The sequence below is a fragment of the Sesamum indicum genome, linkage group LG7 (genome assembly GCF_000512975.1).
Source record: "Sesamum indicum cultivar Zhongzhi No. 13 linkage group LG7, S_indicum_v1.0, whole genome shotgun sequence".
NCBI lineage: Eukaryota > Viridiplantae > Streptophyta > Magnoliopsida > Lamiales > Pedaliaceae > Sesamum > Sesamum indicum.
This window is the reverse complement of record NC_026151.1, coordinates 2984222-2996526: the sequence shown is the minus strand read 5'-3', so window position 1 is coordinate 2996526 and position 12305 is coordinate 2984222. Positions and strand designations below refer to the sequence as shown.

The window sequence follows — 12305 nt, the reverse complement described above, 5'->3', positions numbered from 1 at the left end:
GTTATGGGGCGCTGGCACTGAGGTTTTGGGTGTCTTTGTTTAATTTATATTATAGGGATGCATATATTGCATACCAGAGGAGGCGCATTGAAGAGGTTGATGATGACAGATTGAAATTTGAAATCAGTACTATGCTTTCAAGAGAGGTTAGTGTTTGGATGAGTTTCCACGTAAACAATAAAGAGATGAGCATATGAATGCTTGCTGTTTGCTTTCCAGAACACGAGCAGCATCGAGTTTGTCTGTGCTTTTTGGTCTTTGTCTTTTGCTCTCTTTTCTTGCACATATAATTATTATATGTTCTCAGAATACAAAGCTGTTTCACTGGATTTGTCCTTTCAGTAGGAAATTTGACCCGAGAAATTCGGTTACTTATTAACACCAACATATAGCTTCATATGTACATGTGAAGTCCAATAACTAAGAACTGTGTTGGTTCTTTGGTACTTTTTCTTTTTGTAATAACTTGATGTTGGTTACTGCATGCATGTCTTAGAAAGAGATAATAGGCCCTGTCCAGTCTATCTGCTTCAGCTTGCTGTTCTCTCTGACATTTAATTGAAATGAAAATGTTATACATGTCATCATGCGTTTACATATGAATATTTTGGTCTGAGATCAATAGATGATTAAGGTCATGTCTTGTTTCCCTCTGGTCACATATGTTTAGTGTTTCTTTTTGGCTCAATAGATTTGTATTTAGTGATGTCCTATGTGTTGGAACTCAGTATTGGTCCGCATCAAATCTGTTCGTGTTGTTACTGACATAGACCAAAAATGTCTTATTCTTTTACCCTATATTGCATGGATCAAATAATGCCATTGAGTTTTGGCTTCAGGAGCCACATGAGTGGGTACAACTGGAGGTACTAATTATATATGGGGAATGATTCTAAGAATATTGTAAATAGCTTAATTTTGCTGGCCATGCATCATTTTTTGGTGTTTTGGGGGAAATTTGGATGTCTGACCAAGGATATAATGTCTAGTACTCGTACGTTCTTTTTCAGTAACTTATTGATTATTTTATGTGGTGAACGATTCTACTTGCATAGTAGGAGTGAATTGAACCAATATGAATTTCTAATTATTTGTATCTACGAACTTGTTTTGCATTTCTTGCTTTATATGCATGTGTTGTTGCCCATTTTTTCCTATGAAAGCCTGATGCAGCTCTATTTCTTAACAAGTTCTAAAGCTTTTCCATATTTGTTCAGGGAATTGAGATGTATATGACTTCAGGCACTGACAAGGTAACTGAAGATGATAAACATATTTGGGCGATACCATTAAACCCTTTTCTGGTCATTATATCATTTACAGATGTTGACTTGCTACACCATGTCTAACTTTCCGGGTGGTCTTTTTGCCATTTGATTGTAGTGTAGCCAGAAGAGGTTAAATTTGCAGTTCCTTTACTGGATATGGAATTAAATAAACTGGTTGCTGGGTCCACTTGGAGGCATCCACAGAAGATATACTTACAGGTTGGTTTGGCAAAAATGTTGTCCTTATGCCTTGGGTATAATCTCAAAGAAGTGATACAGCTTATGGAATAAAATTTGACTTCAACCAATCCGAGGCCAGCAAGACAAGTTGCCAGAACCTAGTAGTTTCTTGCTTGTTTTTTTGGAAAAAGAAAAGCCACATAAGCAGTCAATTATTATGGTTGTAATCTGGGGAGCAGAATATTTGTTTTTGCACTGTAATAGGGCAACTTAATTTTTTTGTACTGTCTCGGCTTTCCTTTCCACTTCCTCTGTTAAGTCATCCATCTACTTGCTCATCAACATCATTTCGTAATTGTAGGTTGTTTTTCCAGTTGGTAAAAAGCAGTCTACACCTCCACCTCCGCGGCTAAAATTGGTCTCTTCTGCGGAGTTGAAAGCTATATTTTCCATTGAAGATTTCAGACTTCCTCCTTGGTTGGATGGGATGTAAGAATACATATGCTTTTGAGTGGGATTCCTTTAATTGTTTTACTACATTCTACTTGGTCAAATCTGTTTGTCTTTTGTAATATATCTGATCTGTATTCTCTACAGGTGCACAGCTGAATATCTTCCCACTTTGGAGGAGATGCTGGAATCACAGGTTTGCTTTGGCTCTTTTATACATATGCATTATTTCAAAACGTAACCATTGGTCCAAAGAAATGATTAATTGCAGCAGGTTGTTAACATCTTTCATATTGTAAACATCCCTTTTCCTCGACAGATTAAAGATGCAGTCTTGTCTGTAGAAACAAGGAGGAAGTTTATAACGGCATTGGTACCGCTATTTGGAAGACCAATAGAAGCTGATCCGGTGTGCTTTCTTTACATTTGAGCAGTTGAACAGCTTATGGTTGGATTCTTATTTTTAAATTCTGGAATTATTTAATAAAAAATTTCTCAGGTCTCTTTCTTTGATTCCCAGGTCTTTTGCAGGAGGGCGACATTCCTGGCTTCATCTGGGGTGTTCACTTTTCTGGTAGAAATCACTCGTCTCAGTCTCTGTATTTGCAAATCTATTGCATCGTATTACCCTCACACAACTTTCCTGGACCAACTAGAACTGTTCATTTTCTTCCTTGTCCATCTATGGATCATTTAAATATTATCCAAACTATCAGTCACATATCTATTTGAGCACTTTGAAATAATTCTTGGACCTTGTAACCTTTAACCATCCCTTTGGTACCTATTCTTTGCCCCAGATATTAATAATCAATGACTGGTAGCTTCAAATAAGTTCATTGCTGGCACTAGAGTATCTTCTGTATGCAATTTTTTTTCAAATATGAACAAAACATTGTGGTTGTGGGAGTGGGCCGGGTTATCAGTTTATCCTTTACTTTCAAATAAACTGTCATGTAACAATTGCTGCTACTTGGGAAACCATTTACCCTGTGGTGATTGGTAGCTTTGCTGCAGTGTTGGTTGTCTGATTCTGTTGGCAGCCTCATTTTCATATGCTCTGTTCTGGCAGGTCCATTTCTCTCTCTCTCTTCAATTTCCAAAGCAGCAACCGGGTTTAACACTTCAGAGTTCCCAGGTGAGAATCTTCACAATCACTTGTCAGCTGACTGTCCAACCTTACCAATGTTTCCTTATCTATTGTGCATGGTTGAAGATGCTGTTACTGTTTATCAATTTGGATGAAAATGGAAGAAACATTTGTTGAATCTGGCAATAGGTGAAATGTTCCGTGTGAGCCTACCCCTTCTCTGACTTATCCTTATCTAATGAGATTAGCCTGTGTATCTGCAGCATTTCAATTCCAATGGTATGCCCGTCAAGTCACCTAATTTAGCAGAATATCCATGGAGTCCAAGATGGGAACCATCAGAAATGGCTGATCGAATATTGTAAGTAATGTTTTCAGGAAATGCCTATAGACAATAAAATGTTCCTAATTAATACTCTTTTTGAATTATTGTGGCAGCGACTTTCTGGCAGAAGAGTGTTTAAACTTCAAGAAGTATTGCAATCAGTTGAATCAGCAATGAGCATATGCTTCAGCATCTCAGGGCCATTTCATAGGACGGTGTCTGCGTTTTGACGACGCTGTATTATATGCCTGCTGCATTATTTGTAATGTTTTTTTTTTTTTTATGTAAAGTGGCACAGCTTGGAATTGCCTAATTTCTGTACTTTCTATGAACAATGAGAGTGGCATAGTGTTAATGTGCATAATGTTTTTGCCTATTTGCTTCAACGAAAACACAAGCATTGTGAAGAAAGAAAAATAACTGAGACTGCCTGAGAAAGAAACTCCTACTCTTTTTTAGTTTTTTTCTCTTAATATGAAAACAGGTATAGATTGTGATATGAAACTTGATTAAATATGTTAAATTTTGAATTAAATCATTTATGCAAAGAGAATAAACAAGATATATAGTGAACATTTTGCACAAATGAATTGTTATATATGCAATTACACGATGCAGACATGGCTATTTCCACCCGTGGATTCATGTCACATAGACTTGAACTCTGACTCACATTTGATAAAAATTAGTAAGCTGCAAGATAATGTGTAATAGCTAACGATTCATGTTCATAGTACTAAAGTAGACAAAAGTAATTTATATACAATAAAATTATTGAAGACATCCATATAAACCACATGTATTTCTGATAGTCTTTTTGCATTTTATTTTGACATGTAAACAATCATTTTTTTGATAGAATTTTGAATTTAGATAAGTTTATCTCTATCGAGAGTTTTTATCATAAATTATTCTCTATTTTATTTCATTTTAGATTTATTGCCATCCAAGATATTTATAATTTTTTTCAAAGATATCAGTAACGTAATTCAAATTTATCCTTATATGTATTAATGTTTTTTTAGTGTTGACTATTATCATATTAAATTTTTACCTGACATTAATATAATAATAATTATTATTTTATTTTATTGTTACCTAGTAATGTTTATAACAATAATATCACTTTTTTATCATGAAAAAACAATGCTATTAAAATGATAAAATCAATTTATTTTAAAATCGATATAATTTTACTAGGTGAAAATTATTGGGAAATATATGGATGCTAACCTAACATAGTTTTCATTTCTTGAGGGCATGACGATATAGATCGAGTCTTTAAATTTTATGAATGATTTTGCATCCACATTCAAATTCCTTGGACGAAAATGCATTTAATAATTTTTTAAACACTACGGCTTCACATTTTGGATCTCGTTGAAGTGTTTTTAACTCGCAAGAAAATATGAACAAACAATCCTAGAGTTATTTATCAAAATATTTTCAAATAATAAAAAATTGCAACTCAATCGCAAAATGGGTAGAGTTATTATCTCTAAAGTTTGCTTTCATTTAACAAATAAGTTTATCCACTCATTAGAATTTACTGAATTTATTATTTTTTATAATATTTTGATAAATAACTCAGACAATCCTAATCCCTTGAAAACCCTAAAGAGGCGTCCGAGCTCGGCGCAGTTCCACCATAGTCCTGAGTCCACAGCCAATTAGACAGAAAAGAGCGCACTTTCACCTTCACTGGGTGAAATAGAGAGATACATGCACTGCATCTGTATATAAACACACAAAAGACTCTATTGTAATGAACTGCTCACAGTTTAGTATTTTGCTTCCGCGGGTTTTCGCTCCTCCCCAATTCAGTCGCCTCTCTCTCGTCCACTCTCACTCCTCCATTTCCTTCTCCACCAACTGTAAGACTCTTACTCTCATTTCATTGCTTGCATGTGTTATATAGTATTCATGCTTTGATATGACGCCGTATGTTTTCAATTTTTCTGTTTTTTTTTTTTTTTTTTATAAATCTTAGGGAGGTTACGATTTGTGAAGTTCGTGAAATGTGAACACATTTTGATTGACCGGTCTATCTATAGGAGTGGCGGAGCTGGAAATTAGGTTTATTATTATGTGCGTATGTATCAATGACGGAGTTTAAATTGAATTGATGTTGTTGTAAAGATTATATAATGGATGCTCCGTTTCAAGTGTGATTGAAGCGGATATATGAGAGGGCGAGAGTTTTATGGACAAATTCGGTGTTTCTTTCCCCCCCTAAAGCAGTAACTGGGTTTGTTGTAGACGGAGAGCACTGAAAACTAGTTGCATGCTAATCAAATGCTTACTATCATATCGAAGTTAAAGTTGATTTTTGATGAGACAATTTATCTGGTATTTAAGACTCTAATATGATTACCACAAACATGGGTAACTTTGTGCTGGTGAAAGTTGTAAACTAAATGCTGGTACTTGTATAGAGATACTCAGGAGCATGATTGAGTTTGTTTTTTGATGGCTTCTATAAATTTTTGACATATTTAATTTCTTTTGTATCCTATCATGGCAATTTCTTGAGATCAGATGTTACTTTGTACTTGCTTTTGTTGATTTTCTTGTGGTTCTCATGAAACTAGACAGGTATTCTTAAAACTTCTCGAAGATCTTTTCGCAGAGCTAAGGCATCGTCCCCAATAACTATGGCAAATGTAAGTTCATGTAACTATTTATTAGAGAAGCTTCATTTCTAAGAAAAACTTGCACTGTATTTGTAGATTCAAAGATAATTATCGAATGTAAGCTTAATGCACATGTATATGCATTTACTAGACTCAAGGAAACTGAAACAGGCTACAAATATGACATACCTATTATAAGTTCTAAAAATTTAATGTGTCATCAAACAGGATGAGGTGACAGGTGGAAGTCTTAAGCAACAACTAGCAAAGTTATTTGAAGAATCATTGAGAATAACAGTCCCTGAGGAGTTGGATGTAGATCCTGCAATTGCTCCGTGCCAAAACCCCAAATTCGGTGATTATCAATGGTATTTCTTGTTCTTTTTATGTTATGCAAAATTCATTTTCTTACATGTCTAATGGAAAAGCGAGTTTTCCTTTAAAGTTTTAGTTGATTTGTTAAAACCATAATAGTCATTTGCAATAGATAATCTTTTAGTCTTTGCTACTGTGATATTGCAAGATATGAAACCCTTTCTTGTTACAGCAACAATGCCATGGGCTTGTGGTCAAAAGTTAAAGGGAAGAGCACCCAGTTCAAAGGTCCCCAACCAATAGGACAGGTACGGATGATTATATATGCTATTTTACAATTCTCTTTATGGTGTGAGTTTTGTATCTAAAGAAGAAAATAATGTGTTATACCATAGTATCAATCTTATATCTTAAGTTGATGCCTTTTTGAGACTGGTTAATTAATTTGTTAACTTTATAGGCCATTATGAAAAATCTCCCCGCATCAGAAATGGTTGATTCTTGCTCAATTGCTGGACCTGGTTTTGTAAATGTTGTATTGTCTCGGCAATGGATAGCCAAGGGAATTTACTATCAGAACTTCTCTCTTTTTTCAGCTGACTTTTTCATACTATTGTGTATGAAAAATGTTATTCAAATTGGTGCAGAGCATTCAGAAGATGCTAGTTGATGGTATTGAGACGTGGGCTCCTAAGCTTCCTGTCAAGAGGGCTGTGGTTGACTTCTCCTCACCGAACATAGCAAAAGAAATGCATGTTGGTCACTTGAGATCAACCATTATTGGAGATACCCTAGCCCGTATGCTGGAATATTCAAATGTGGAGGTTCTTCGCAGAAATCATGTTGGAGATTGGGGGACACAGGTATGTGATTATCTGCATGTTGCCAATTATAGGAACTTATATCCCTTTAACGTCGAGAAGTGATTCATTTGCTTGGTATAGCTTCTTTTAGATTGAACAATTATTTTTTTTGATGCATAGCTCTTTTAAATTGGTAATATTTCTTTGGATGCTAATGCTTTGAATGGTTTCAGTTTGGCATGCTAATCGAGTACCTATTTGAAAAGTTTCCAAGTGGAGAAGTTGCCAGTGATCAAGCCATTGGCGACCTGGAGGTGAGAGGAAAATCTTGAATATCCTTTGGTCCTTACAGAATTTTGGAATTACATGGGTTTCTTTTCAAGATGAGTTTGGAGCTCATAATTTGTACATATATCACATAAGGATTTGTGCTCATTTTAACCACTTGATCATGTCTGTTAACCGTCATATCATATAATTGAACATTGTTTGCTAGCAACTAAAGAATATCTTTAACTGTAATAACTTAAACAATGGACTCTCCCATCTCTCAAACAATAATCAGATATTAAGCATATAATTTGATTTTATTTATAATAATATGATAGGTAATCTCCTCCATGCATTTAGAATCAACAGAGATTTATAATTTTTATTTGGGTGCAAAATACATCTAATGTAAGATCTCCATCCAGAACTTCCACGTTTTATTATCCAACCGTTTGTTTTCTGATTTTGAGTGCATTTGGCATTTGTTCACCATTTCTTACCTCTTCTGATGAAGACTTGCTAATTCACTGTTCATGATTAGGTTTTGGCTTTTATATTATCAACACCTTGTTAGCTGAAGTTTCAATGAAGAACATCATTTTCCTTCCATTTGAGCACTCCTTGACAGAGAATGCATATCTTTGAAGCACTGTTCAGATTTCCTGTGGTCTAATTTACCTCTTAATTAGATTGACTATCGAATGAGCTAGAGCCCAGAGTCAATAGTTGAAGTTGGCAATGGCTTGTTTGTGATTTTGTTGAGATGCTGATCATGTGAACATTTTAGATGCTTATGGTTTAATCTATCATTTCCAATTTTAGATGTGCTTTTCCCCCTCTCTTCATATATCTGAACTCCATATCATTTTGTCTATCAGGGATTAATTTGCACTTTAGTGATAAATTGTTATTATTATCATAATTTGAATAATTAATTTCATTCTTTTTTTTTTCTCTTTGGGATTTTGATTTTGTTATTGTTGCTTATGCATGCATGCATGAAAATAAATATGAATGCTGTATTTCACTAAAAAGATTATGAAACTATGGTTATAAGCTTTGTCCTATTTACTCAAGTGCTGCATTCTCAGACATTCTATAAGGCGTCGAAGCAGAGATTTGACAGTGACCCTGCCTTCAAGGAGAGGGCCCAACGGGCGGTAGTCAGTCTGCAGGTAAATGATTTGTTATCTTAAGGATTGTTGAGGTTGATTCTTTGTCGTGTTTGTTCTTTCTTGTCTGAGTTTATCATCTAGAAGTAATTATAAATTCATTTTCTAATTCATCAGTTAAAGCCAAATAAATAATATAAGTGTCTCATCTATACTTTCTGTATATGATTCTATCTATGTGTGTATTACAGGCTGGGGAGGAGAAGTATCGGAAGGCCTGGGCTCATATTTGTGAAATTAGCCGAAGAGGATATGAAAAGGTTTATCAGCGGCTTGGAGTTCACTTGGAGGAAAGGGTAATGGACTTACTCTGTTTAAATGCTGTTGCTGATTTATTTGAAGCTTTTGGTAAATATCCAACAAGATCTGTATAATGTCTGCATTATGCAATTCATAGAAGTATCAAGATGATGACTAATGTATTGTAGTTTAGGTGATTATGCCAAACTGCTGATGTCTTTAAGGTGTGGTTGTCTCCTATTTAATTTCTTTTCTGATGATATGTAATGTTCATTTATTTAAGTACATTTTCCTTTGACCAAGGAGAAAGCTAAACAATCGTTGATGTCTATGGGGCTTCTAGGGAATGTGCATTCATTTAAGTCTTTGTTCCTTTTCACCAGGGGGAAAGCTTTTACAATCCATATATTCCTGGGGCTCTAGAGTTATTGAGTAAAAAGGGATTAATTGAAGAAAGTGAAGGTGCACGTGTTATCTTTATTGAAGGGAAAAATATACCACTTATTGTTGTAAAGAAGGATGGTGGGTACAACTATGCCTCAACTGATCTTGCTGCATTGTGGTGAGTTTCCAGTTTTCTTTGTTCACTCATTTTTGGTTCATGGAAGTTTTCTCTAATCCTTTCTAATTCTTTCTGTTGAGTATATATAGTACTTCCTGAGAGAAGTCTCTTCCTGGTTTAGAATAGTTTCAGATCATCTGCTGAAAGCTTTTTTGTTCACCTGTCTTTGCATTTTTATACTAGCGCTGCCTTCCATCATAACCATTATTGCTTGATCAAATTATGATCTGTCAGTCACTTTGTATGCTGCTTCTGCCATGAAACTTGTGGAAAGTGCTTTTGTTACTAGACTTACACTCGTTCAATGTATAGGTATCGACTAAATGAGGAAAAGGCTGAGTGGATTATATATGTGACTGATGTTGGCCAGCGAGAGCACTTTGAAATGTTCTTTACTGTAAGTTAGACATCTGAATATGGCAGCCTATACATGGCGCATCATGTCTTTATTCTAGCAGTCATATGAGTTTTGAGGCTAAAGAGATTTCTGGAATGTTCTCAAGGCTGCCAAACGGGCTGGTTGGCTTCCAGCTGAGGATATTAAATATCCCAAAGCTAGCCATGTAGGATTTGGGCTTGTTCTTGGGGAAGATGGAAAACGATTCCGTACTCGCAGTACTGAGACTGTCAAACTGGTTGATTTACTTGATGAAGCTAAAAGTAAATGCAAGGCTGCTCTAATTGAAAGAGGTTGGTTGCTTTATGTTTGTCTAGACAACTGCTGGGTCACCTAGGTGGCCCAGAACTGTATATAACTGTGTTATTATATCATGCTACTTATGCTCTGAAATCTGATCCTCACAAGTGAATCAAATGTATGCCAGGCAAGGCTAAGGACTGGACTGAAGAGGAGCTTGAGAAAACTGCTGAAGCAGTTGGATATGGGGCTGTCAAGTGAGTATCCTTCTTTATGCCTGTTTTCCTGATAAATTTTGTTTCCAGCCTAAGTAGATACAAAAGAATGCTAGCTGCACATAAACTTGATCCAACATGAGATTGCAAAAGCAGAGGCATATGCACCTGCCAGTTAGTTTGTTTTGATGGAAAGGTCGCTACTCTTCCTGTAACTTTTGCTAACAGGACGTCTGAAGAAAGTATTATTTCTTTTTGTATAAAACAGATATGCGGATCTGAAGAATAATAGAACAACCAATTACACCTTCAGTTTTGACCAGATGCTTAATGACAAGGTGTGTTCATCAACTGCTATGAGTTTTATAAACAAAGAAAATGATACTAGTCATATTTTATGGTTTAGCAATATAAAAGAGTATTGTTTTTGCTGGAACTTCTTTCTTAAACATTTTACTATAAGTCGTCTTCACTCATATGGTTAGTGAAGTATTGTTATGGATTTTAAATTAATGAAAGATGGTTTTGATACAATTACCCTTACCTTGTTGTGGCTACCTTAGCCTCAGTTTAACTCTATGTCATTCTTGCCTTGTTCCGTATGTGCAGGGAAATACTGCTGTATACTTGTTGTATGCACATGCTCGGATCTGCTCAATCATCAGGAAATCCGGGAAGGATATAGAAGAATTGAAAAAAGTAGGCTAACCCTCTTCTTAGTTCTAAAATACCAACTGTTTGATGCTGTCTAATTAACTCTAACCTTCAGCAAACATTTCTTTGGATGAACTTGAAGAGTACTTTATGATTCACTGGTTCTTGCTTATATTGGTAACAGACTGGGACGTTAGACTTGGTTCATCCCGATGAACGTACGCTAGGACTTCACTTGCTTCAGTTTGCAGAGGTAATAAAACTGATTATAGATATTCCCGTCACTATATGCTCCTTGTTCCTGGATCCTAAATACTACTTGGCCTGTTAGTTTATTTGCGTTTGGTCTCACTATGATTCTATATTCTCAGGTTGTCGAGGAGGCATGCACTAATCTTTTGCCAAATGTGTTGTGTGAATATTTGTACAATTTATCGGAAGACTTCACTAGATTTTACACAAACTGTCAGGTATGAAGAAGCCTTTAATTAGTATTACACAAAAAGTATTTTGCCCATGATCCAGGGTGAGAATCATGAACTTTGAATCATGAATTAGAGCACATCCATATGGAATATCTCCTAATATTGTTGTTGTTGAATTTCCACTTGTCTGAATCTTGCAATTTGCAAATATTTTGTTAGGTCGTGGGATCAGCAGAGGAGACGAGTAGACTCTTGCTGTGTGAGGCAACAGCAGTTGTAATGAGAAAATGTTTCCATTTGCTTGGAATTACTCCTGTTTACAAAATTTAAGCCCTCCCCAATTTTTTGATTTGAAACTTGTGATTTTCCAATCGAAAAGTTATTTATCATTTTAAGGGGAACCTGACATGCTTTGACGTTGTAAATTAAACCCAGTAGACTCTGGAGGATTTATTTATATGATGCATACATGTAACTAGAAAAGAGCTTCAGCCGGAAAGGGAATCTGGCCTTGAAAGGCACCATAAAATGCATCCATTTGGCTGTCTTATACAAGGAGGAAGGTGTTGAGATTATAATATTTACAAATATTTCATTTTGGCTCATCTTTGATGTTCATAATGTACCAATTTTAGCTGTCACTAATTAACTCTTGTATGAGAGATTGTGTTAGAGCTGTCAGTCTCTGGTAGGTACGAAGGCTTAGCAAAATACAGTTGAAGCAGGATTTATGCATCTGTTGAGTTGGAGATATTCAAGACTGATATAACTCTGGTGAATGAAATGATGATACAGATCCAGAAGAATGGCCTGTGAATACATGGCAGCCAAGGAGAACCCAGATCAGTTACTCGATTTTTGAATTTCTTGAGTTGATTTTCGTAAGTGAGAATCAGTTTTAGTAATTAATTAGTTTTGATTGAGATCAAAGCTTAAAGCAGAGTATAATTTTAAAATACATATAGAGAACTAACGTTCAATTTGACTTGGGAGTTTGAGATACTGTTGTGTGTGTGCAGGTGAGGTGAGGTGTAGGTATCTAACAATCCAATTTGTTAACAATCTA

General features: G+C 35.4%; 2 protein-coding genes across 3 annotated transcripts in view; both read left to right on the top strand.

The window, feature by feature from the left end:
* Positions 1-3687, top strand: part of LOC105166047 (BRCA1-A complex subunit BRE) — a 4465-nt gene extending 778 nt beyond the window's left edge. Inside the window, exons 4-13 of the mRNA XM_011085260.2 lie at positions 56-146; positions 1218-1253; positions 1389-1487; positions 1810-1937; positions 2046-2094; positions 2218-2307; positions 2419-2472; positions 2971-3036; positions 3252-3349; positions 3427-3687. Coding sequence (XP_011083562.1) covers positions 56-146; positions 1218-1253; positions 1389-1487; positions 1810-1937; positions 2046-2094; positions 2218-2307; positions 2419-2472; positions 2971-3036; positions 3252-3349; positions 3427-3490 — 775 coding nt within the window. The 3' untranslated portion in view covers positions 3491-3687. The remainder of the gene's footprint in view (positions 1-55; positions 147-1217; positions 1254-1388; positions 1488-1809; positions 1938-2045; positions 2095-2217; positions 2308-2418; positions 2473-2970; positions 3037-3251; positions 3350-3426) is intronic.
* Positions 4926-11844, top strand: LOC105166045 (arginine--tRNA ligase, chloroplastic/mitochondrial-like). 2 transcript variants are annotated; one of them, XM_011085258.2, is made up of 18 exons: positions 4926-5187; positions 5909-5976; positions 6175-6314; positions 6494-6569; positions 6722-6823; positions 6909-7124; positions 7298-7378; positions 8426-8509; positions 8698-8802; positions 9130-9308; positions 9621-9705; positions 9812-9998; positions 10133-10202; positions 10429-10498; positions 10770-10859; positions 10999-11067; positions 11186-11284; positions 11459-11844. In XM_011085258.2, the coding sequence occupies exons 1-18, from the start codon at positions 5079-5081 to the stop codon at positions 11567-11569; spliced, it is 1941 nt and encodes a 646-aa protein (XP_011083560.1). In that variant the 5' UTR covers positions 4926-5078; the 3' UTR covers positions 11570-11844. The 2 variants fall into 2 exon arrangements, with proteins under 2 accessions (XP_011083560.1, XP_011083561.1); XM_011085259.2 differs by having other exon boundaries at positions 5905-5976.